General features: G+C 41.4%; 1 protein-coding gene across 1 annotated transcript; it reads left to right on the top strand.

Annotated features, from left to right (window-relative positions):
* The first annotated feature begins 1,352 nt into the window (after positions 1-1,352).
* On the top strand, positions 1,353-27,156 carry LOC133347819 (centrosomal protein of 112 kDa-like). Its single transcript, XM_061560472.1, has 8 exons — positions 1,353-1,504; positions 2,861-2,960; positions 4,992-5,191; positions 5,570-5,736; positions 17,503-17,590; positions 20,261-20,314; positions 23,752-23,817; positions 27,043-27,156. The coding sequence occupies exons 2-8, from the start codon at positions 2,861-2,863 to the stop codon at positions 27,154-27,156; spliced, it is 789 nt and encodes a 262-aa protein (XP_061416456.1). The 5' UTR covers positions 1,353-1,504.

Genomic DNA, 27,156 nt, shown 5'->3' on the forward strand with positions numbered 1-27,156 from the left:
CACGCCCCCCCCTCCCTCCGCTTGTACCCAATCAGCAGCTGCCTGGCCGCGCTAGGCATGCCGGGAAAAGCAAGGAAGTTTGAATGACGGATTTGACGGAAATTAAGCGCGTGGGTTGTTTTGTGTTGGTAGTTGATTTGTAAACATTGTAAGTTAGTTTTGTTTGTTTTGTTACAAAGATACTCCAGCGTATATATGCGGTGAGTGAAGTTACGGCTGCACTCATGTCCTGAATACTAACGTTGTGGTGTGTTGTTTTATTGAACGTTGCGAAGTGATGTGATGTGATTTTAGCGGCGGAGTTGAGTTGCACGCCGCTGTGGCCTAGGCCCTGTGGCGTTTTAACTCTTTAAGTTAAACGGCGCAACATCGAATAACGCCGTTATTGTTACACTACAGTCTGATCATGAAACTACTGTGTTACCATATTATTGGTTCTTTCGGTAAAGTCACGTAGAAGGGAAATAATAAAATAATATAAATATTAAACAATATTTTACAACCAAGAATATGAATCCTGCAGTCACGAAAGCTTTATATCAAAATTTACTGTGTTGCCCTCACACAGCTTGGCTTGGGAATTTCCTCTAATGTTATATATCCCCCATTTATTATGTACTGTATGTGGAACTTCTTTCGCACCGTACGTAGCCAAACGTACTAATCGGAGGCGCGTGAGGACAACAAACTAAACACTCAAAAGTATATATTTTATATATTATACAGTACGGTGCCCAATTCAAGAGATGGATTTCAGGAACTCTTATTAAAACCTCGAATGGTGCTGTTCATTCTATTCGGTTTTCTCGGTAAAGTCACGTAGGTAAAAAATGTAAATAAATTTAAATAAATTAAATCATGACTTCTAGATTGTAAGCTTTCGTGACTGCAAGGATCCATATTCTTAGGTTCTTTTTCGGTAAAGTCACGTAGGTAAAAATAATTTACTTTTATTAATTTTATTTTTTTACCTACGTGACTTTACCGAAAAAACCCAAGAATTTAAATCACGACGTTTCGGAGGCAACACGGAAGCTTGTGTTTTCCTCCGAAACGTCGTGATTTAATTTATATAAATTTTACCGAAAAAAACAAAGAGTATGAATCATTGCAGTCACGAAAACTTCAAATCTCGAATTAGGTGCTGTTCATTGCTGGCCGCTTGGCGTGTTGGACCTTTGCGGCCTGCGCTTAGCAACCGGGATTTTGAAAAAATAAATATCGAGACGATAAGTGACGTAACTTCGAAGCCACACCTGTTGTTTACCCTCGGGGATATGCCCATTGTGTTTGTCGCCCACTCGTAAGTCAACACGTTATTATATTGTCCCTTATTACTCGATGATCGTATATCCTCTGGCCTCTTCAGTGTTGATTAAAGATAACTTCGCATCGGTTGAGCAGCACGGATTCACGAGTACAAGGGCGTGAGTTTTCGAATCCCCGCCACGGTCGATTCATCTACGAAGCCGCACCCAACACCACCACCGTCACCCCCTTCCAGGTCAGTAAAATAAAACAATACATTTACTTTTCGATTTAAAGCTTTCGTGACTGCAGGGATTCTTTCGGTAAAGTCACGTAGAAGGGAAGTAATAAAATAATAAAAATAAAACATAATAAAATAATTCTCACGACGTTTCGGCCACAACGCAAGCAGCCGTCTTCAGGTGGAGAGCAGGTCTGTCGAGAAGGCGTTGTGGCCGAAACGTCGTGAGAATTATTTTATTATGTTTTATTTTTATTATTTTATTACTTCCCTTCTACGTGACTTTACCGAAGGAACCAAGAAGATGAATACATTTACTTTCGAGAGAGCGGTTTAGTGAAACAATATTGTTGCACAATAAATACAACGCTGGCACATGTCACGTCTTAATGGCACCATACAATTAGTATATGTTTTAAGAGAGCGGTATTATGTTTTCACAATTCAGGTGAGTCGGTCATTTAGGAGGATTTTGTTTAAACATACAATACTGTACTGCACACTGGTGAAGACGGGCTGGTAAAGGGAACACATATTTTTTCATACTCTTCGGTTCTTTCTGTAAAAGTCACGTAGGTATAAAATATAATATGATCATAAATTAAATCACGACGTTTCGATTGCAACACAAGCAATCATCATCAGGTGGGAAAACCACAGCAATACATTTTTGTTTGCTGAAGTGGGAGAGAGAGTTGCCGTGGTAATGATGATTGCTGCTTGTGTTGCAATCGAAACGTCGTGATTTAATTTATTTTAATTTTATTTTATACCTACGTGACTTTACCGAAAGAACCAAAGAGTATGGATCCCTGCAGTCACGAAAACTTCAAATCGACATTTTATTTCATCTCTCGCCGAGTACTCGATTGTGTTGATGCGTGCCTCTCTCTCTCCAGTATACCTGCTCAGGTCTACAAGGATCACGAACACTGGATGTGTAACCCATCCCCGCAAAGTAAAATGTTAAGACTTTGGAAAATGCAGTTTTGATCGATGGAGTTTTAAATGATAATTGTTGTTTTGTAGTCACAGCAGCTTCATCATGAGACCATCTGGAAGCATGCAATCTACTTTCAGATGTGCATGTTGCCAGTACAGTACAATATTGCCAAATTTCGATTTAAAGCTTTCGTGACTGCAGGGATTCATCTTCTTGGTTCTTTCGGTAAAGTCACGTAGGAGGAAAATAATAAAATAATAAAAATAAAACATAATAACATTTTTTATTTATTATGTTTTATTTTTATTATTTACGTGACTTTACCGAAAGAACCAAGAAGATGAATATTGCCAAAGTTGCGTGACAGTTTTTACTCTCTATATAATATAACATTCTGAATGTGCTTTCTCGATGCGACGTGTGTGCAGATGGAGAGCCACGAGGATGCCTGTGAGAAACTGGATGGAGACTTCGATCATTTTCTTGTTGATATGAAGCCCTTTGTACTCAAGCTTCCACACAAGTCTGGTAATGACCATTGTGCACCCAATCTTTATTGTTCTACCTACGTGGCTTTACCGAAGGAACCAAAAAATATGGTGCACCCAATCTCGCGGGGGGGTGTCTTATTTGCTCCATGAAATTATAAACATTTACGGCAAGTTGTGTTGTAGTTTCAGTACTGTTATTTATTTTGCCTGGTCAGGCCCACTCAGCCTATACAGCTCTTTTTCAGAAGCGACCGAGCCACAAATGATAGCTCAACCAAGTGGCTTATCACGTGGACATTTCTAGCAGCCAAACAATCGAAAGGCATGTTTCTAAAGGTGGAGGGGGAAACCGGAGGACCCGGAGAAAAATCCACGTGATCACCTGGAGAACATGCAAACAATAATATACATGCGTCAAGGTCGGGGTTGGGATGGAACCCACGACCGGGCGAGGTAGTTGACATCTCGTCACCGTGGCGCTGCTGCTTGCCATGCAATCAGAATACTGCAAGTTCATATCTCGGTTGGTGCAGTCGTATTATTGCTTTGGGGTGTATACAATAGGTACCACTGTTGTGGGAAGTCGTGAGTGTTCAGTGTGGATTGAGAGTTTCCCTCATTCTTTTGTTTTTGAATAACACGCTACAGAGCAAAACGCTGCTATGAAATATGTTACGTATCCTGGTAGAGTTTTTCAAGAGGGTCAATATACGCCAATGAATGAACAACCAAGCATTTCCAGAAGGACACTCATAGATATAGATTTATAAAAACCCATCTTACTGCACTTTTCAAGAGACTATAACCACTTAAGACGCGAGACAGTGTAAGTGTTCGAATACACATTTAACATTGTAGTGTAAGATGCTATTGGCATGACATAAGGTATTATATTTATTTATTAGCTGATCCTGTAATGTGTTTGGTCACACTGGGTATGCTTTTCTCAAAATTCACGTGAACTTCACTCGTATTTTGCTCTGTATTCTTAAGCATTCAAGGAGTTTTTCATCTTGTTTTAGAATGTGCTCATCAAAGTGGCTCAACAGCACTCACAGTCAGACTTTTACAATAATGAGCAATCCTTTGTGTTATGCTAAAATTTAGAAATTTTACATCTTTATAATATAGATTTTACCTCAGGAAAGTGCTCCTAGGATGTTATTTTCAAATTAATCAGTCCATAAATGCCACTGCTTCACATGAAGTCCTTTTATTTCAGTTGATTTTATGCCATTGATGCTGTTGACAAATGAGTTGATTATGGCAGAAATAAAAGATAAGTTAGGTTTATAAACTCTCAAAGGCCCAATGGTGATGTGGAAATGTAACAAATTCTCGGCTACATGGGAAAAATATTTATAATCATGTGTTTATGAATAGATTATTTACAATGTATGAAGATCATATGCAAATTCAATGCTGCAAACTAAATTTCCAAAATGATATTGAATGAATGACAAACAATCAATACAAATATAATGGTAAAAATTAACCCGTAAAAACAACGTTTTTCACTATAAATCCTTTATATGCGTGGCGGCTAGAGTCCTCTCGTCCTCTGGCTTGAGATGGCTGCCACCTATGGGTCAGATGATTGCTTGCAACCATTAAGCAATTGGTAATTACATAGAATTTTTTTTTCCTAAAAAGTGTATAATTTTGGAAAAAAATTTTCACGAAAATTAATTGTCACGCACAACGAGTCTGTGTGCAAAATGTCAGCTCGACTGGATCACGGGAAGTGGGTAAAAAAACGACCGAAAGATTTGCACGGTCGTAAGCGCGCAAGCAAGCAAGCGAACTTAATATAAAGGATTTAAATAAAAAACGACCGACAGATTTGCAGGGTCGTAAGCACGCAAGCAAACAAGCAAGCGAACTTAATATAAAGGATTTTAAAATGGGGGATTTTAAAAAATGAATTCTTGGGTAGAATCATGGACCTCATTTTTGACCATTGAGTGATTTACTGGAGGAGAGATAATTTATTCCACACTGGATAAGGATTCTGCAGACGTTGATTGTGAGTTGTAGAATGTAACTGTTGCTGGCGCGTTGTTCACAGATCGGCAACGCTGCGCACTGTGGATCAAAAAGCTCTGTGAGCCGCCGGTAGCACGCAGTGGAGCCCTGGGCACCTCAAGCCGCAAGAACCGCAATGACTACGCACGTCTGCTGCTGCACATGTTGCGCCGGAGTGTGCTGGAGGAGCCATTCACTCACAGGCCTGACACGGGGCCCCTCAAGACGCTGCCGACTTACATGGTGCATTCTGCCTGCATAGGCTTTCACGATTATGCTCTATAGCTTTCCGATGCGTTTTTAGGTTGTACTGCGTGTTGTTCGGCATGGTTTCTGATGATTCGGTGTACATACTGGGAGCTTCAGGACTGAATTGAGTGCACTTATTCGCACTCTTTTACTTCTTTCACATCACTACTTTTGGCAGTCCCTTACCGCTTTACGAATCATAGGCTAACACTTTGTTACAAAGCTTAGTGCTCACTGCCGTAGCATGCATGTGAATGTGATCTACTTTCAGGTGATCAACGAATATTAGCTTCCGGAAAGCCGATTCATTCATAATATCCTGCGCTGACCGCTGCTTTCATTGGACTTACGAATGTGTCGCATGCCTTGCAGGCCATCTACTTTGACGAACCCCTGGAGGACATTGTGACGAGCCGGGAACCCCCGGACTGGGTCACGGGTGCACTTGACGCACCAGAGGAGACCTCTAAATGTTCGCTGAAAGAGGACGAACGCTCGCGTCCGCACCTCTCCTTCGATTCAACGCGCAGTCGTCACAGGTTAGCGGAACGCACTTGCCGTCAGCAGTCAAACACTCACAAATTGCAGCGCTGAATTATGAATGTCTCTTTGTGTAGAGCTTTGACTCACAGGGGGAATGTGTGATGAATATTTAAAGGAAATATCTAAATAACTGACAGGTTAACTTAATTGCATGGCAAAGTGAGAATGCTGTAACTGTAGTGATTAAATGTTGCATGACATTGTTATGCAATGATACGCAGTTTTGAGCAGCTTCACAATATTCAGAGAGAAAATGTATGAATTCTACATGGAATACTGTATTTTACTCGTAGACTCATCACTACAACATATTCTGCACAGCATTCATAGGTGGCATAACCACACACCAAAACCACTTTGTATATTGGAATAGATATCAATGAAAGTAATGAAACTGATAACATAGAAAAGACAACCTTTTTGTCTACAATATATAGAAACATTTCCATTGAAACTTTTTTTTATCAAAACGTGTTTAAAATTGAATATGAAAAGTGATTGCGATATTAAACAAGAACAATAGTTAAAGCAGCAATTCATATTATTTGGGTCTTTCGGTGGAATGATCGTGAGCCGAGTCCAACCCCCTGGCCAGGATTTGAACTCTTACCGCAGTACCGTCAAGCCAACTGGAATCCCATTGCCTCAACTTTTATCTCAAAACATTTCCATTTGATTTGAACAGTCCACACAGCTGTACAAAGACAAAGATCCCCCGTATAGCCTGAACAGACTGTTGGGGCAAGTGCTGTTAGCGAGCACCTATGAAGGCCAACACGGCACACGAGGGGGTGGGTGGCCAGCACCACGCCCGACCACCTTTGTCTCCCCAGCGGCGATGTTTTGACACACCGAAAGAATGTGAATTCCTAAAGTCACGAAAGCTTTGAGTCAAGATTTAAAGCAGCAAGTTTAAAAAAAAACAGTATAGCAAACAAAACCACCACTTTAACACGTAGACTTTCGCGACCACATTTATATATTTACGCGATCTAACCCAAAAAAAACTCTATAATGGAAAACCATCACTGCCAATACATTATACAGGTATCACCACATAATTCAACATTTCAGTTGCTTCTGGCCGCCTGTGTCAGCAGAGGGCAGCAGAACCTCATTAAAGGTTGCTCCAAAAAAAGCAGGGTTAAAACATAAAATTATCAACTGCATGTTTACTTAAGAGCCCTTTGCAGTAGTATGCAATAATTCGCTATCAAATGCACTTAATATAAATGGCTTTTAAATAATACACATTGTATTGCATTTGTTCATTCGTGTAGCACAGACAATAAACCCAAGATACAGCAAACTCAGCATATGTTTTTAATCCAAACCTAACCATAGAAATATTGTAGGTCACAATTCAAATCTAGAAACAATTAGTAAGCTTGGTTTTCCAATAATAGAGTTATTTTACTTTGGTGCTTTGGTTTATTGATGGCACTGTTTCATTTTCTAAGCAGGGTGGCCCATTTCCGTGTTGTCACATCACACTTGTGGCATGTCCCTGCCATTCTTTTAGCAGTGGTGCACCATGTGATAACACTCTGCTATCATTTAACCAAACGGATGTCTTCATGCAGTATTAACTCGCGTAAATACTTTGGAAATCAGACAGAGCAATAAATAATATCAAGCAGACCCAGTAGGACATTATGACATGTTTGGTGTCGCTCATTTAGCACACATTAGTGGGTGTTTTTAATAGCACAAGTGCCATTGGCACTTCTAGTGGCTTCTACTGGTACTGAACTGCTCTTGAATTCACGTTGTATCCGCAACGTGCTGTGACTTTTAAGTTGCAGGATGTGGAATGTATGAGCGTACACAATTATGGGTAAATATTTTTTAACAATTTTTTTATTTTGATAATTGTATCCATATCTATAAGCTTAATATTATTGAGTATATTCAGGTTTAAACGTCTGAATTGGTTTACAAAAAAGTATGATAGTAGTACTTTTTGATCGAAGCAGTTTTGTGATGAGAAAAGAAACCGGTCATGTATACATTGCTGTGTTTCCAGAGAGGGATTAAACCAAAAAACACGAGCTATGTTTGTGCCCAGGTGATTATTAGGCTATTATTGAATTTGTTCGCTCCTTCAGAGTGTGTTCCTAAAGATGTTTCTTATTATGCCTTGAAGGGCATTGGGGTAGTGTTCCAGGCAGCTGTTTATGTAATGAAAAATATGTCAGAAAAATGTACCAACATGGCAAATGAGACCTGTACAAACATACGCACACGCTCGATGCATCTTTACAAAAGGGGGGGTTTCTGTCACTTGGGAGTGAATCGCACAGCAGTGCAATTCTTGTTTTTTTTTTATACCAGCATCAAAATGACGCACAAGAGGATATGATTGTGCATTGGCTGCGCTAGTCCATAACTTCTACTTTGATGACTCTAAATGTGTATGGACACACCCATGATGTGGAATCATCAATTAAGGTCAATCCACTCCTGAATGATGGCCTCCCGAAGCTGCAGCCGTCTCTCATGATTCTGTGATATATTAATCCACATAGTACCTGCACATGAGCTGATTTCATCACTCTGTCTCCTCCTTCCGTGGATGTAATCTCAGACACTTTCCATTTTTTGGCTGCCACTCCGTAATTATTCTTCACCATCTGCCATGATTCTTTCTCGCGACATAATCCTGCCCAAGCCAGCTTACGTTTGTGATCCCATGTAAGCAAATATTCTACATGAGCAACACTAAGTTTAATTCGTTTTATTTTTCATCCAAAATTATGCACCAGGGAATATTCTTGTGCAGTTACTGAAGTGTGTTCTAGTGCACAAATTGCACTGGGATGTCTGTAAATATAGAAACCATCCGTGCTATGTTCACATGCCAGCAAGTATTCAAAATCATTTAATTTGTTTATTTTATTCCCAGTTTTTGCAAAAGTCTCATGTGTTTTCTTACTTAATTTATCATAATAAAAGATCAACTCTACATTGAGACATAGGCTACTCTGACTTTTCAATATGTTTGATAATTCCCCAAAGGTGTTAAGTATCTATTTTTGCTGCGTAATAGTCTCGTAAGCACTAGTCGTGTTTTTTAAGTGACAGCCCTAATAAGACAAAACATATATTTCTGCTGAAAAGAGTCTTGGGTGGTGCCTATCACCATTTGTGGCCCTGAAAAAATGGTGGATGTTCCATTTTCGAATGGCAGGGACCAGCCTATCTAGAGCATGACGACTTTTGACTTCCCACAAAGAGGTCGTAATTATTTACGTTATTCACTGTAGGAATAGTGGGCTTGGTTGAATAAAGACCTGAATGGGAGATGAGCGCTTCAGGGCGGGGTGTTTTTATACGGTCATTGGTGACTGGGCTGGAGTCATCACACCCACTGCACTCAAGTACTTGGCTTGCTCTAAAGAGCTGCACCTTCACTGCACGACCTCAGAATTGCCAACCCTGTGTCTTGACCCCCTGAGGCTCTCAGCCACCTGAGCGACATCATTTTTAACTCGCTCCACTGTTCCTTCCAAAACGCCAAGCTGTTGCACACACATCCACATTTCTCGGAAACCAATAAACTGTGTTTGAATTGAAATCCAGGATGGTGCGGGAGGTGGTGGGGGAAAGGGGTGGGATAGGAGGGTGGATCACCGGCAATGATTTAAGACCGTTCTAAAGTGTCTTCTTGGCAAGAAATAGCCTGGGGGATTTTTAGAGCTCAATGCAAAGCTAGTCTTTTTGAACTGGTTAGAGACAGCTAGGTGGTGTTTACCACTTCAGCTGGATGAGTATTCTGACTGGTTCACTGTTGAGTTAGAGATGGGTGCGGTGGGATCGATTTTTTTAGGAGAGGTCTTTTTTAGGAGAGGTCTTGGGCAAAATTTATGGTTTAATCTTGGTCATGAGGCTCAGTGAAAACTGACCTTAGGCATTTTAGTAATGATGTGCTCTCTGATTTTTTTTTCAGCCTCATCTTTAAAATTCCCAATTGTTGTTGTTTCCAGTGGCCTGCTGGTAATTCACAGAGAACCAAAAATCTTCCATCTCGACCTGTTTAGGAAATCTGATATATTGCAAATAAATACAATAATAATAACACATTTATTTACATAATACATTGAAAACATGTTTTTTGACATAACTCCCACATCTTTTAATAAAAGGATTGCCTTTTTGATGTTGATTGTTTTAAGTATTTTTTTCTTGTAATATACATATTTTATTTGGTACAGAGTCGTAGAACACCATTTTATGCATTCTCTGAAGTTGCATAAGTTATACATTACTCGGATCCAAAAACTTGACGTAAGCTTCTCACATTGCCTGTACTTATCTGTTAAGAGTTTTGGTGCATGTACAAATTAAATTTGTATGCCAAAAAACTCTTTATAATTCCATCACATTTTAGGTTTGGTGTACATTATTTAACTTGTGACATAACTCAGGAGGCATTTTAAGATGTATTATAATGAGTGATTTAAAATTGGAATTTTAAAAAATAAATACAAATCTACAATACACATAGATGCACTGCCTTTATATTAAAATAACTTTTTTCGGAGCGGTGGCACAGTGGTGATCACACTACGCTGTGAAGCTCATGACCAGAGTTTGATTTCTGGATATGACTACCATCAGTTGTAAGTGCAGTAATAGCACACATGGGCCTTAGCCCCACTCCCTCCCAACCGTCCCAGCGTGGTGAAGCATGGTCAACTGACGCCCATGACCGACACAGTGTGGGGAGGCATTCATCGTGCAGTGGATTGATAATCGCGTGCATGTTAGTTATATTTTTAGTCTTTTGCGTAGAGTGGATAGACAGTGGATGATGATGATGACTATTATGATAAAATCAAGTACCTTACATGTACACGTAGTAGTTATTGTGAATACACAGTCAGTCATATATACCATGATTGATCTAAATCATGGTAAAATCGTTTCTAAGTACATTACTGTGTTTTTGGCCCATATGGTGCAAATTAACGACCAGTTATTTTACTAAAGATTGGTTGCATTGAAAAAAGAGCAATTTTAAATTGGATTTGTGAAATGACGCCTTAAGATTGTTATCTTCCATGGGGCATGATTCAGCTCGGAAGCAAATCAATGAACAATAATGCAGTGAAATAGCAAGATGCATTCTATGAGCCACAAGCCATGGCATAATACCGACCCCTTTAAAACAAATGTCAATCATTTACTTTGCGCCTCTTTCACAAAACAGAAGCATATTTTATGAGGTCGGTAAGCCTATAAAAGACAAAGCAACCAAAGTAGGTATTTCTTAACTTTGCAGGTGCTGACTTCACTTAAACACAGTAAAGATCCAACAACATAAGGTGTTAAAAATTAGCCAGGCGCACAAAGTGTAAATCTTGTGAAGTCCAACTGCTTTCTGTGCCCACGGTAAAGCGACCTCACAGGTCAGCTGGCATCTGGCTGTGATTTCACAGGTTGACGTGATCTCCAGGTGCATGGGGCATGCAAAGGGTGCAGGGGTCAGCGGAAAATTGTCTTCAAACTGAAATCGCTAGGCTTTATTTCAAACTAAATATATGTGCACATCAAAGCGCCTCCTGGCACATATTACAGCATTGTAAATGTAATGTTGAAAAGTGCTGACTTCTTATCATTAGCATTCAGTGTTGCTGCTTTTGTCTGAAGGACAACAGTTGTAGACAGGTTTCTTTATCAACCATTTGCCCTTGTCAAGCTGTGAGGTGGGTAGATATCGTTATAGTACAGTTGTTGTAGAGTCAGGCTGAGTACCCGCATCTGTTGAAACCTGCTTGGCCAGTGTGGAACAGGACTCCTTTACCTAGACAGATAAAAGCCCTCCTTGCATTTGAATCTGGCCCAGGTGGCTCAGCAGTAGAGTGAGTGGCTCGCAATCGAGAAGGTTGCAAATCTAAATCCTGGTAGGCTGTTAACTCATCACATCGTTCCCCAGTGGTCGATAAAATAGGACAACTTTTTTGGAGAAGTCAACAGTGGTTGTTCTATTTGTTGACTCACCCCGTCATAGGAATATGGAATTGCTATGTCGAGCTCAGGACTGTAAACAGGAGATGGAGCACCAATTCCGTGCTCATTTGAGCAAGACATCACTCTTCCTTGTATTTTAACTAACATCTTATGACACTGGTTATTCAACACGAATATCTGCCCGCTACGTTACACCATTTTTGGGCACTGACTTGGCTGGCTTGAACACGCACTTTTTGTCCGGCAACTCTGCAATGAATGTTAACCACACTTTGCCAGGGAGCACCTATTAAGCGGTGATGGACGGGCGCTGCCTTTGCTCATTTGGTAATTGGGCCGCGACGCCGGTAAGCGATGGCTGCCGCTGCCGCGCTCTTTTAAGCGTTGGCGAGTGGGCGAGCGGCCGCCCCAATTTTAGCGGTTCTCCCCCCCCACACGAGGACGGCGTGCCGCGTGGCGCTCGGCTCCCAGCACGGCGCTCGGGTCAAGGGTTCCGTTTCAAGCCAGGGAGAAACCTTAGACGGCAGAGAGACAAGGGCACCGCTGCCTGCCTGCACGAGCCGATGAAACGCGAGGAAGCTGCATTTTACTTTAAGTGACGCCCAGGGTGCGCTGAGGGAGTCCAGCGCTGGTAGTCTTACAAAGGGACACTGTGATCGGGGGTTAGTGTGTGAAGAGCGACACGCCGCTTCACTCAAGAATAAACTATCAAGCAGTTATGTACTTTGTCGCAAGGGCATTTTCGTTGTTTTTGTCTTGAGAGCATTAATAAAGCTAGAATAGCATGCTATTGATTATAAAACATAAATTCGGATATTTGTTTTCATGTTACATTGATCAGGGCATAGTGGTGACACGGTCGTTAACGCACTTGCCCTGTAAAACTGGCTGACATGAGCATGATTTCCAGCCACAGATAACATCAGTGGTGAGTGATATTATGGGTAAATAGTTTTCAGGTGTCTAATAAAATGGCCAATTATTTACATTTCAAACAAAAATGTTGTTTCGTGAAGTATATGCATTTTATTGGAAAGAAGATCACATTATTTATAAACTGTACTTCTTTGTTTAGTACGTCCACTTTGACTGGAATGCAGGCCAAATGTGAGCCAAACCAGATATAGCCTTCCTATCCCTGGGTATTCTGAGTGCCGTATGTCTGGGTCACAACAAAACTGGTGTTTTTATGTGCTCACATTCATATGTAAGCCACGGAGATAAAGATGCCATCCATACCATTTGTAAGTTTTTAACCATTATCCCTTTTGATGATGGTTGTGATTTTTTTAATTCTCCAACCTCAGCATCCACTCTTCTAGTGCGTTTTAATTGAAGATGGGACCTAAACCATGACCCTTAAACTTTTCAGCAGCCAGCTTGGATATGAGCCCCACTGTGCATTTTGAGCATCAACCCACACCTTGGTTGAGGTGTGATTGAGGGTTTGTGTCGTCCAAATTGGTAGAGTGGACGCTCATGTGAAAGTGCTGTCCTTCAGAGCAGACGATAAGCCCAGTATCTTCTGTGACAGGCCATGCCACATGTCCCGCTGTGCCGTAAGATCTTTTGTGACAGAATGTGCAGCATGGACCACCAACGCGTTGGTGTCATGCCCAAATTACAAACCTGCTGTGAGACATTTCTGACCCCCAGAGTATTTCCGAGCTGTCTTGGAGGTTGTGAGTGTCCCACTACAAAGAGTCAGCCCGTGACAGGTTATCTTCTAACAAGTCTGAAATATGGACAATAACTTTCAAATTCCCCTAATCATGGTAATAATTGTAAAACCCTTTTTTCACAGCAATGATTGAGAAAACAATCTGATGTGCGTGGAATATACTTTTATGAGGGGTGACAGTTGAGGCTTCATACCAGTAAAATAGAAGGGTGGCTGAAAGGTAAAATGAAAAAGACTGCATGACTAAATTGAAGGTGGAGCTGTGAAATGGAGGCAAATATATAAACAAAACAAAACAGCAGCTGTGAGGAGTATTTATCGTTTAAAGTATATTCCTAAGTTCACCATTCATGCATAGAAATGCGCGAATTATAATCTTTTGTTTTTCGATCCTTGTACGTTGTGTGCAGTGATGTTACACGTGACCCTTCCAGGCGTTAGAGGTCACTATATTTACCGCTGTGTTAAAATAAACAATCGACTCTGGAGTTGAACCGTGACCCTTAACCTCAACAGTTTTCTGAAGCACCAGAGAGGGGGGAATCATTACACCCCTAGTCATCAGCAAATGTCGAGAGATTTTTCCACCGGCAGTAAGTTCAGTACAACTAGTGATAAGATTGATTCACAACTATTTTAACAATACACACATTTTCTTGGTTCTTTCGGTAAAGTCACGTCGAAGGGAAGTAATAAAATAATAAAAATAAAACAATAAAATTCTCACGACGTTTCGACTGCAACACAAGCAACCATCATCAGGTGAAGACCAGGTCTGTCGGGGAGACAGCGTCTGAATGAAACACCACCACGCTTGGAGCGTATATTTAAGCTGGGTTGGAAGGGGGGAAGGGCGCCTTGACAAAATAATTTGCATATCAAGCTTAAATATACGCTCCAAGTGTGGTGGTGTTTCATTCAGATGCGGTCTCCCCAACAGACCTGGTCTTCACCTGAGGACGGCTGCTTGCGTTGTGGCCGAAACGTCGTGAGAATTATTTTATGTTTTATTTTTATTATTTTATTACTTCCCTTCTACGTGACTTTACCGAACGAACCAAGAAGATGAATCCCTGCAGTCACGAAAGCTTTAAATCGAAATTTAATACACACATTGTTACAAAATTAACTTTTGCAAAGTTGAACGTGTAAACGAAAAAGAGAATATTGTCAGAAGTAGAGTTTCCCATCTGTGTGTACTGCTAGTTATGTTATGTGGATCAAACGCATGGACACTGACAAATTTTTTTTCACAAATTGTGAAAAGTACAAAAAGTAGCACCAGGAGGGTCATACAGAGATTTTATGACCCTCCTGTAGGACCCTCCTAAAGTGATTTTGGTTTCATCTGAGCAATTTGTGTTTATTTATTTATTTTGAAGCTGAGGACCAAAACCTCACTCATAGCAAAAATATTTAACTTTTATGTTAGTACTTAGTTCAGCAGAATAGCATACCAATAGAATAGCAATAACACAGCAAACAAGTGCAGCCGTTAAAGGTTATCCATGGACTGGCCCCTGTCTACCTCTCCCCTCTCATCTCACTCTGCTCCCTTCCACGTACTCTTCCAAAGCTTTCTGTCAAAGCCTCCAGTCAAGTTTCGCTCAGTGCGGAGTCACCGTTTAGCTTCTGCTGCTCCTGTAGTTTGGAATTCCTTTCCCCAAATAATCCACGTCATTGACTCCCTGTCCCTGTCCCCAAGTCCACACTCGGGACCTTCCTTATTCCTCTGCCTGTGACTGTCAATTTTAAAATATATCTTCTCACTGTTGTTTCTATACGGCTTGCTGAGATTCGGTCGCATTTAGACTCTATGGTATGTACATCCAATAGTATTGCATTGTATTAAAATAACAAACATTCGATTAAGACACAATAGCAATAAGTAGAAGTACTGCACAAGCAGCAAAGCAGAACATATCAATGCTCCAAATTATAACGTGTAAATATAATACTGTTAATGACTTGCAGTCCAAAGTGCCACTTTATCATGGGCATATACACTAACAAGTGATGGTACCGTAATAAAAAAGTGTCATGAAAAATTAACAATGGTTGTTTAGTTGCAATGCTCTTTTTCAGGGTAGAGGCAACTTGAGCCCCAAAGGAGATGAATCTGGATAAAAATAACTCATTCACTGTCATTCGAGGATTTTCGATGATGAAATGTCGACAGATATACGTTTATCTCTCCGATAAAAATTATAACATTATTGGCCATCAGCCTGTAAACATTTTGCTTTGTTGTTTAACCCTGCAGGGTTTGTTACTGGTAGGAACCTCCTGGTTACACCAGCCCACAGGGGATTATTGTGTCCGTCCGTCGTGCAGGGAGGGGCTGGGTGGGGAGGGGAGGGTGGGGAGGGGAGGGTGGGGAGGGGCTGGGTGGGGAGGGGAGGGTGGGGAGGGGCTGGGTGGGGAGGGGCTGGGTGGGGAGGGGCTGGGTGGGGAGGGTGAGGAGGGGCTGGGTGGGAAGGGTGGGAAGGGGCTGGGTGGGGAGGGTAGGGCTGGGTGGGGGGTGGGAGGGGTGGGGCTGGGTGGGAGGGGTGGGGCTGGGTGGGAGGGGTAGGGCTGGGTGGGAGGGGTGGGGCTGGGTGGGGAGGGGCTGGTCACCCCATGGTGCCCTTATAAAACTCAACGTTTAACCTACTCACGCCGGGCACATTTGCGGAATACACCACGCCGCCGTTGACCCTGGCCATTGACCGAGCAACCCAACGTTCCTACCAGCTCCCTCCGCAGGAATGTGTTTATGTAGGCAAATCTTCATGCTGGTTTCGACTTTTAGCAGTCTACAGTTCACCCCCCCTTAAACAAGTGTTCATACGGTTTATAGGCCGATGGACTATAATGTGTTTCCATATTTTAATGAGCTTATTTTTTATCCCACAATTATGAGTGACATTACAATTAGTTTTTTTCATAGCCCAATAGCATTTGTTTAACATTCATCAGGCTGCTGACAAGACTCAAAGTAAATACCGGTTCAGGATTGGTCTAGAAAGTATTTGTTGAAATGGCATAGAGACTGATCATCTAAAATGTTTTTTTTAATTATATGGAAAGACATTGGTCTGATTTCATCTTTTTTCCGACAGAATAACACTCTCAACATGCGTAACATAATTTGCTTGCTAAAGACCATTACAGTCCAGTCTGTTCTCTATTAACACGTGTTTTCATAATGCAAATTGGACGGAACGCAATTAATCAATTTGGAAACACATTTTTCATGACATGGATACGAATTGGATACAACGCGTTTGAGTGAACAGAACTACGTCGCACGAGTCGGTTGTACAGCTGTCTCGGCGTAGCATCACACCATGCGGGATGCTGCTGGATGCTTCTTGATGCTACCCACTCGCCTCACTCTTTGTTCAGCCTGTATACGCATCTCACGTGCTATTGCAGACTGTACTTTACCCTGTAATATATTATTTATGATAACGTGATTTTTCCATAACGCGGTGTTCTTCAGGAATGCAACTACCGCCGTGATAGGAAAACAGACTACTTGTGGGGTTAGATCGCGTTATTTATAGAATTGCCCGATGATGCTGGATGTAATTACCAGCGAAACGTACTAAAAAATGTAAAATGTTGTTGATTCACGCTTCAACACACCGGTGGGCTAAAGCAGTGAACTATTTGTCTTTTGTCAACGTGACACTTTTTTGCTGATTGGCCGTGTCGGGTGGTGGAGGGTTACGACACATTTATAAATAACGCGATTAAACCCAAAAACGTTGATTATGAAGACTACTTGGATCTATTTATTGAAAATGCTGGAAAGTAAAAGTGTCTTCCTGCTCAAAACAAGCAATTGGGGTAGCACTCACCTCCATTGGCAGGCCTGAGACAGTGGAGCAGAATTCCACTTTCCTTTCCGTCATTTCATAAGATGACCACCCTTGATTTCCCACAAGAGTGTAATTTATCAGCCTTAGAAAGATGACAAGCGAAGTTGACCCCTGTCAGGCATCCTAGTATTATCACCATCTGGCTCCATAGTTTATTGAATAATGTAAAAAAACATGACCTCTTTCTAACTCCCCTAGTCTACACATTCCTGCTACTGATGTTAAGATATGTTGTACCATAGGACAAGTTCTGAAAATGAGGGAGCTTCCAGGCAGCAGCAAAGTGCCACCCTTGGGCCGGTTCTGAAGAGATCCTTCAAGAGGACTCAGGTAAGAATGGTGTATGTGGTTCGCATGCATGATAGCTTCATTATTTTCACCTCCATTCCCTTCGAGGTACCGACGGCTCAGGATTTCAATGCCCACCGATTCTTAGACGTCTGGATTTCACTGTTATTCTGAAGTGGCATATCAATTGGCAGCTGATCCGTGCATGAATGTTGAATAGCTTTTGAAGAAAAACTGCACATATGGAGTCTTTTTCAGGATGTGTGTGGAATACTTATGTCCTGGGTTACATCCCAGTGGTTTATTCGGTAGAATTGAGGTAGTGCAGTGCACATGAGCGGCAAACTTTAATTTTTAATTTGAAGGCGCGGGGGTGGTTAGTAGGGGGGTTGGTGTGGGGGTGGGCAGGGCGGGGGGGTCACACTGCCTGTGTGACATTCATCTCTGCCACTGCACAATCCACATGCTAAAATGATCCAGTCCTGGTTCCAAAATTTCCTTCTACATGAGCGTTGGCATTTTAAATTATACAAACACAAGGATTCATGAACCTAGAACAACCCCGAGCAGTTGAGGAAGTGCTGTAATGATACAGGTGGTGATATTTTGTTTGTAATGATTTATGAGTCAAGTGGGCCAATTACGGTAAAGCTACACCGATGAGGGTCTTTGATACAGGGCTGTGCAGCTCCATACCCCTAGCGACCAAATCCAGTGTTTATTTCTTTCCTTTACCTTGCACGTGTCCATTGCTGGGCAGGGCCTTGTGGTCTGTATTTGGCGTTTGAGTCCTGCACACTCCTTTTGTTGGTGTTGCTGTATAAACCTTTGCATTTTAAAGTGTCTTCTAATTAACAGTAAGATTGGGGATGTTATCTTTGGTTTGAAAATCAAACAGTAGACTTCTAATTTAAGCTCATTTAGAAGGAATGTCTATCAGCTAAATGTGTTTTCAAATAAGCGTACTTGTGAATGCCGCATGTCAACAAAGTTTTATGGCACAATGAATACTTCCCTCTTGCAGAATGAATTCCAAAGTTATGAACGACGGTGATTACTTCTTCTATTAACTCACTGGTGCTCTGCCAGAGAAATGATAATTCTGTCAGTGTAAAATGTAAAAAAAATCCCAACCCAGGGAGTCTGAGGCAGATAAATGTAATAGCTTTGCTGGATGTGCCCCAGAAATATTTAAACTCATAACACAGTATTAATCTAATACGTTTGGATAGACATATCATCAAAGGAAGCCTATTGCTCTTTCTACTTCTAAAACGCAAGGAATGCAGCGTGGACTAAAACAGCAGTTGCAAAAAGACCTCTCTTCAAAGGAGCACAATTTAATTTTGTTCCTTTCTAGTGTCATGCCATTGGTCGTTTGAACGTCACACACAGACCTCCACGGATAAAAGATTCATTTTCATTTCACAGTTGCTGGTCATATAATTTTTTTACCTACAGTTATCTATAATTGATTGCTTAGCTCTGCCAAGCTTACAACATTGTTGAACATGGTCTTTTGAACAGGATTGATATTTTTATGATAGTTTTATTTTTCTATTTAACGTACAACTTAATTTTGCGTTTTGGAAAATGTGTCATTAAATACAAACACTGCTTGAACAACCGCAACCAAATTAACAATTGTAATGCTCAGTAAACATTCTAAGGCATAACTGCATTCGCAAAGCAATACCATATAATTGTATACTATAAGTAACATAAAGTGGAATTCTTAAATGGAATGATCATATACATCATTGCATTAGGGCACATTATTGGATGTGGAATGTCATGCACTTCTACTAATAGAGAGGTTTTCAAACACTGCCCATTGTAATGAATTCCTTTGTGTCACCCAACAGCAAAATATACAGAAGCAATGAAACAGGATGGAAGCTTATGAATAAAACAATGATGATGTGATGCATGTTTGGAGTTAATGATGCTGTATTATACTATAGAACACATGTGAGGGAGTTCAACAATGCCTGATAATCTTACAGCCCTCTCTTCTACAACACCATTCTGTTCTCCACATGGTACAGGTATTTTAAGTTGACTATAATGAAGCCAGGTGAAAGCCCAATCAAAAACATCACGGGGTCCCTTATTTAGAACAATTTAATACAAAGCAAGGAACAATATATGTGGATTTAAAGCTTTCGTGACTGCAGGGATTCATCTTCTTGGTTCTTTCGGTAAAGTCACGTAGAAGGGAAATAATAAAATAATAAAATAAAACATAATAAAATAATTCTCACGACGTTTCGGCCACAACGCAAGCAGCCGTCCTCAGGTGAAGAACAGGTCTGTCATTCAGACGCTGTCTTTCCGACAGACCTGTTCTTCACCTGAGGACAGCTGCTTGCGTTGTGGCCGAAACGTCGTGAGAATTATTTTATTATGTTTATTTTTATTATTTTATTATTTCCATTCTACGTGACTTTACCGAAAGAACCAAGAAGATGAATATATGAGGACTTAAGCAAACAGCAGCACATTAAAACGGTCATTACCAAAAGGACAGCCCATGGTTAATTATACGCATGCTTGCAACACGCACTGGCATGCTCTACAATAACACAATGCAACGACAGAGCACTCATGAGCAGTGGAATTTTCACTCGTGCGCTTCCAACGGGTGCACTCTGACACGCACAACGTGTGCAGGCGATGGAATGATGAATGCTCCGTCCTCTCGTTGCACAGGACCATCACACTGGACTCTCGTCTGATGACAGTGACCTTGACAGCCGTTTTGGGGTAAGATACTTTGGAGTCGAGTTGAGCCGCTGTTGTCCAATGATTGACACAATGTGATGATTAATTTTTCAGAGTTCGCTACGCACACTGGCACCACTTGTTACGAGCTCAAAAGCACACCCAGCTCCCCCCCCCCCCCTCTACTCCATATTATGATTATAGCCTTTTTTGCAAAAATGTAAAGATATGGATGATTGCCTGACGTTGGTTTTCATCGGGTGATAAAATCAGCCAGCTTGGGGGACACTGTTCTTCTGTGTAGTAACTCACCTGAATGCAATAACGTTCCTTTTGTGTTGGTCTTACAAGCCCTGCGTACCGCTGGGACAAGGTCCTGCCATTCCCTCTTCAAAGCAAAACTTCTGGAGCAGAACAATTGCAAAATAGCTTCCGACACCATTTTAATGTGAACAGTTATATATTCATCATAACCTTTTTTTTTAATGCTGCTCCAATGTCAATGTCACGTATCAATGTAGATATGATGAATATATGATTTTAGTGCAAGAGATATTTGGGCTGTTGTATATTATTTGTGCATAGGCCTGCTGTTACATACACAATATTTATCAAGGTTTCATGCCATGGCATTGTTGATGGTAGAATATTGAAAGCACAGTTATATTCTTCATGATTTAATCGTTCCTTTTTGCCATTTGTAAGCTGATTTGTTTAAATTCCACTTCTGTCACATTATTTAATCATTGATAGCTCACTATGTAACACAGTTTTTGTTCCAGGGTAGTGTTATTTTGTAATTGCTTATGCTTAAAAAGGATAGAAAATGGCTATTATTCCCCAAAAACATTGCTTTTGTGACCAGGAAAGTGATATTTTGAAATTTACCTATTTTCAATGAGAAAACGGGCAAATTTGTGTCTTATCGTTCACAATGTCAGAAAAAAAACAACTTATGAATCAAAATTGACATGTGTTTATACTAAAGTAATAAAAAAATTACTGCAAAAGATTTAGAAGTGAGTAGTTTTTCGAGATTTACTATTATGCTGTAAATCACTTTCACGAATCAGCCCCCAAATGTAGTCTCCCATCATGTTCTCATTCTACTGTCCTTGGTAGCAGCGTTCAAAGTCCAGTATATCCTGGTGGAAGCGATCGCCTTGCTACTCCGAGTAAGCTCCCATGTTCTCCTTGAATTTATCAAGATGAGCATCAAGGATATGGACTTTGAGGGACATCCAACAGCCCATTTTGCTGTAGTTCTTCACTGGAATCTCAACCAGCTCCACATAGTTTTCGACCTTGTGATTGCCCAGGAAGCCACGAACCACTGCAACAAAGCTGTCCCAAGCCACTTTCTCCTTACTAGTGAGTTTCTTGGGGAATTTATTGCACTCCAGGATCTTCTTTATCTGTGGTCCGACAAAGACACCGGCTAAGACCTTTGCCTCAGACAGCTTAGGGAAGAAGTCTTGAAGGTACTTGAAGGCTGCCGACTCCTTATCTACAGCTCTGACAAATTGTTTCATAAGGCCCAATTTGATGTGCAGTGGTGGCATCAGCACCTTCCGGGGGTCCACCAGTGGCTCCCACTTGACAGTGTTCCTCCCCACAGAGAACTCGGTCCGTTGTGGCCAGTTCCACCTGTGGTAGTGCGCCTTGGTGTCCCTGCTTCCCAAAGGCAAAGATAGCAGGGAAACTTGGTAAAACCACCTTGGAGACCCATCAGGAATGCCACCATTTTGAAGTCTCCGATGACCTCCCAGCCGTATTCAAGGCATCCAGCAAGGTCTTGATACTGTTGTAATCCTCTTTGAGGTACACCGAGTGAGCTAGGGGAAGAGACGGGTACATGTTACCATTATGGAGCAGCACGGCTTTTGAGGCTCCTGGATGAGCTGTCAATGAAGAGGCGCCCCTCATTCTGGTTATAGGCGATTTCGATTGCCTCGAACAGACTGGTAACATTGTGGCAGAAGCAGAGCCCATCTTGACGGGTGAAGAAGCTGCAAAAAGGTTGGTGATGCTTCCTCTGATCTGCGACTTGCACACTTTCATCCAACAAGTTCCACTGCTGGAGCCTAGATGTCAAAATCTCGGCATTGGACTTGGTGAGACCAAGATCTCTGATCAAGTCGTTGAGGTCTTTTTGGTTGGGGTAGTACGGGTTTCTCTCCTCAGCTCCACCTCTGAAATTGTCATCTGGATCTACAACTTCTTCCTCGCTCTCTGACTTGCTGCTCTCTTCTAAAGACGGCTGCTCTCTCTCCGGAGGAGTGGGTACGGGGAGCTCAAGGCAGTGTGGCACCCGGGCGATGGATGAAGAAAGGTCCGGATACGTGATAGCAGGTGCATTCTTGCCAGTGACGTTTGCAAGGGTTCACCATGCAGAAGTAGCAGTTGCTTGAGTGGTCAATGGTTCCCACAAAATTATTGGGATAGTGAACTTCATGGCTCTCTTTTCCCCTCTGTACCATCCTACAAAAATACATTTATTTCACCCATGACTAATGTTTAAGAGATTCTCGCAACATTTTTCATATATCATATATTTTTTTAATAACATTGAAAATTATAAAACATTTTAAAATTATAAACTTTTACCATTTTAAAATTGTTAACAAATTTTTATAAAATTCCGAGCAACAATTGTCCATCTTACCTTCCAGAGTTTTTTTGCATTGCTCGCAGGTGAAATGAGGTGCCCAGGGTTTGTCTTGATCCCCGACAGGCATGCCGAAATATGCCTTGTAGGCCTCACTTATCTTAGCAGACGCTTCCACAGACTACTTTTTCGCTCTTGTCTTGATAAATTGGCCGCAGACATAGCAAAATGAGTCTGTAGGATGCTTACAGCCTCTTGATGCCATCTCAGAAAAATGCAGATATGTATCCACTGGAACTAAACTGAACTGGCGAGCTTAAGGTCCCTGTATTTATACTACTATTTATATTACTGGAAAGTTCTAGAATGTTCGAGAAGTTACTCCAAGTTTGCTCAGCACTGAATCTACCTAGAATGTTCTGGAAAATAGGTAAATTTCTAAATACCACTGTCCTGGTCACAAAAGCAAAGTTTGCGGGGAATAATAGCCATTTTCTCTACTTTTGAGGTATAAGCAATGAGGAAATAACACTTACTACCCAGGAACAAGAAATCAATAAAAAATTGTTACACAGTGTATATAGTTCATTAACATGCTCCGTAATGCACGGGAGCATCCATATGAAAGAATTACAATACACTTTATTGTAGCACTGATTTACATTACAAGGTCAAATTTGTCCCATGGAGAGACATTTTTCTCCTTCTGGTGACCCTGTTGAATCGTTGGAATGATGGCCCACTGTGTCGACAAAAATGAGAAGCTTCTGAAACTTGTACACTACTGCCGTGCAGGTAAGGTTTTATTTGATGTGCCATTGCCCATTTATACAACTGTGAATCGGCTGGTATCACTGACTTCACTCCCCAGGCTGGTGATGAAAGAAATGGAACATTCCTTGACCAACAGACGGTTTCACAAATGCACAAGAAGGAGGTGAGGTCATGCTAAACAAACTGTTAGGCTCTTGGGAACTATTTTCCCAGTTGCAGTCGAATATTTTGATATTTTTCCTCTTTTAGTACTTTAATGCATGTATGATGTTGCCACATGCTGAATTGGTATGTAATCAGTTGTACACATTGCTGTATACAGTTTGGCCGAAAAGCATTTGTTCTGAATGCAATACAATATTGATTACAACTTGAACAAATGTTAATTATATTGGGGTACTCGTACAAACACATATTGGATGGTGCTAATGTCAAAGCATGTGAAGTACAGCCGAAGATTGCAAGTTTATTTCCCGACTGGCGGGTTGACTAAGCCCATCAACCGGGGTTGATAATAAGGTCACACTTTGTGGTAAGTTATTAGTGGTTAAATTTCGATTTAAAGCATTCGTGACTGCAGGGATTCATATTCTTGGATCTTTCGGTAAAGTCACGTAGAAGGAAAATAAAAAAAACATAATTATTTTATTATTAGTGGTTGTCTAAATAGATCGTTCTGGGCCCCAATATAGTCATATGGAATTTCCACTACTGGTTTACATGAAATGAGCATCCACCATCCAATTGTTTGAGCAGTGGGACGCTTTGGCAGCACAGTTTGCATGCAGGGTGTCAAAAGGGGTTGCAAGAACCAGCATACAAAAAAATTGAGCTCAGATCCATTTAAATGTGTGCAGAGAATAATTTATTTGTCTGGCTGAGGTCAGTGTGACCCTGTAGGCCTCGTGTTCTGAAGTGCCTTGGTTCAGAGGAAACGCACGGGGACACAGCCAGGGTCTGGCACAATTTGCCTCGGTGTCAGGAATTGTTTAATTTCTCTATTGCAGCCATCCCATTGAGACTGAAATGACATATTTAATAAAAAGTGATTGCCTTCATAATCAAGTGCTGTTCTGGAATGCGATGAAAGCTCAACGTCTTTGTAAACAAAATGGGATAATTTTATGCCTAGCCAGAAGGCCACGCATGAGCTGTTTTTTTTCTTTCGCAATGGTTCATTTAGTTCAGCCGCATGCCGCTTGTTTACATTAATGCTCTGCTTTGATTCATATTAATCATGAAGTTATTATGTGTGGTTATTGTTATTATTATGGGGAGGCTGGACTATTGTTTAGTTCACTTGCCTTTGGGTCCAAGGTCCACCAGCTTGAATGCCCCATCAGTTCCTTTGACAATTGTATATGGGAGCAACACTAATATTGGCCTGGCATGTGCTAATTATTGTCGCTCTATAGTTTCCCATAAAATTGTTCATGAGCGCAATCCGCTGCTGCCAGGGCTGTGGTGCCAAAGTTGCTGGATTATCCCTTTCTCAACGGTTGCCAGGAATAGATGCCCCCTTGTTGAGTTGAGAATCTTTGTGGTCTAAATCCTAAACGGCCAACACACAAAGGCAACACTTTACAAATGCATGGTGATGAGCACAACTAATACTTTTGTGCACACTAGTCAAATACATTTCAGCACCAGTTATTATACATATACCACGGGAGTTTTATACACTATCTCTTATACGTGAGGGTTTTTCCAAGAACTTGAGTTAACTCCCACATGTAAAAATACCCCGTAACATTCCATTGCAGGAATCTCCTGAAAAAGATTATTTAGCCTTTGTTTAACTTTTCTCGATAAGTCAGAAACATTACACTTCATAGCTCTTTCCTGCCATTTTGCAGATTGCCTTAATTAGTTTTCTGGCAGGATCCAAATGCTCAACCGAATAGTTACATTTGTTTATGCATCCAAGTGAAATGTGAGAGACAGACGGTGGACGTGCAAAATCATGTAGCACGCACATTCAGGTAGGCGAGAGATAGAATCGAGGGAAATGTAGTGAATGACAGATATAAGGTAAATAATAGAGATGTAGTGACACGATATTGTAGGTAAGTTAATGATGTCACCCCCAGTCACTAATGCACATACAGCATTGTCGATATGCCCACATTTAGTTAGTCTAATTATACATGTACTGCAAATATCTTTCCATCCTGGAAGCCCCAACATCAGCACAGCCTCTCATCACATACGATGACAGGGAAATGACATCATAGGCCTTTGTTCTCAAAGATAAATGCAACCACAACATGGTGGTCTGTGCAGCTGCGTTGTTGAGTACATGCTTCACTTTGTGTCTGTCTGCCAAATAATGTTCTCTGAAGCTAGTTTATTACCAAAAATAAATGCAATGACCAAGATAAATTACAATGGTGTTTTTGTGTGCAGTCCATTAGGTCATTGGCAGTGATGGCTCTGTGCTCTGACTACAACAATAGCATTAGCCTTCTGAGCAACCCAGTCAACTTAATATTTCATTGTGCCCATTGTCACCATGCTCTATGAAAAGCCAGTAGAAACTATACGCTGGGTCTTGGACAGAATGTTGAGGGGTGGTCCTGGCAGGCTCCTCCTTGGCGCACTCTACTCGAGCATCCCAGCCATCTCCCTTGAGCCCCGAAAAGGGCCAGTTCCTGAGATTGCAATGGTGCTGGTCCCCTCATTCTCAGGGGGCTTGCACAAGAGAATACGTTGTCCCATTGGCCGTGTGCAGAAGTAGCACTGTGAACGTTCCCCTGCTCAATGTGCCGTCCAAGGGGCGGATTTTGTTCATGGACACAATGCTTCTATGTAAATCCCTCCCGTGACCACCCTCAGTTCGAGGCTGATTTATGCCTGCCATTGCCACAGCAAAAGCCTGAGAGATCTCTTTGATGTCTCCCTTTGGCCAGGCCGCCTGCTGGCACTGGACGTAGCTCAGTCTGTGCCTCGGTGGACAGGCTATTTTGGTTGGAAAGACACAGAAGGGATTTATGGTCCTTTAGAAAAATAAGTCAGTAACTCCCCATAAATTTTCACTGTGTATGTATAAGGTAATAAAGTTGGTAAAAGAGATGATGCTTCAAGCCAAGTAGCCTTCACAAGACAGACTTTGGGGAAGGCCTGCAAGTAAAAGGTTTTTTTTGCCACGTTTAAAAGGCTTTCTACTATTGTGCATATCTCTATACAAGTGCAAGCACCCACATACAATACAGCCTGCATGGCTGAAAATGTCAAACATCTCCGTTAAACTTCAATATGTGGTGCTGCGGAGCTGGCAAACTACTTCTACATCTACTATATTGAGAAACAAGTGGCCGTCAGTGTGTTTTGCCCATTTAACCTTGTACCTTGTTTTGTTTAATTTGTTTGCTATTTTTGTCCTGTTTAGCTGGAGGTGAGGACCAAACTTCTGGAGGTCATGTTTCAGGAGGAGAAGCTAAAACTTCAGCAGAAGCACGATGCGGACATTCAGAAGGTGTGTGTGTGTGTGTTGATCAAATAG

This window comes from Lethenteron reissneri, chromosome 3 (assembly GCF_015708825.2).
Source record: "Lethenteron reissneri isolate LAM-NWPU_2019-01 chromosome 3, ASM1570882v1, whole genome shotgun sequence".
Classification (NCBI taxonomy): Eukaryota; Metazoa; Chordata; class Hyperoartia; order Petromyzontiformes; family Petromyzontidae; genus Lethenteron; species Lethenteron reissneri.

Excerpts from the sequence above, each read along its gene's own strand:
- LOC133347819 (XM_061560472.1), top strand. The coding sequence starts at position 2,861 with ATGGAGAGCCACGAGGATGCCTGTGAGAAACTGGATGGAGACTTCGAT. Across the intron at positions 5,737-17,502 it reads TCAACGCGCAGTCGTCACAG|GACAAGTTCTGAAAATGAGG; the intron begins GTTAGCGGAACG and ends GTTGTACCATAG. Across the intron at positions 20,315-23,751 it reads ACCTTGACAGCCGTTTTGGG|GCTGGTGATGAAAGAAATGG; the intron begins GTAAGATACTTT and ends TTCACTCCCCAG.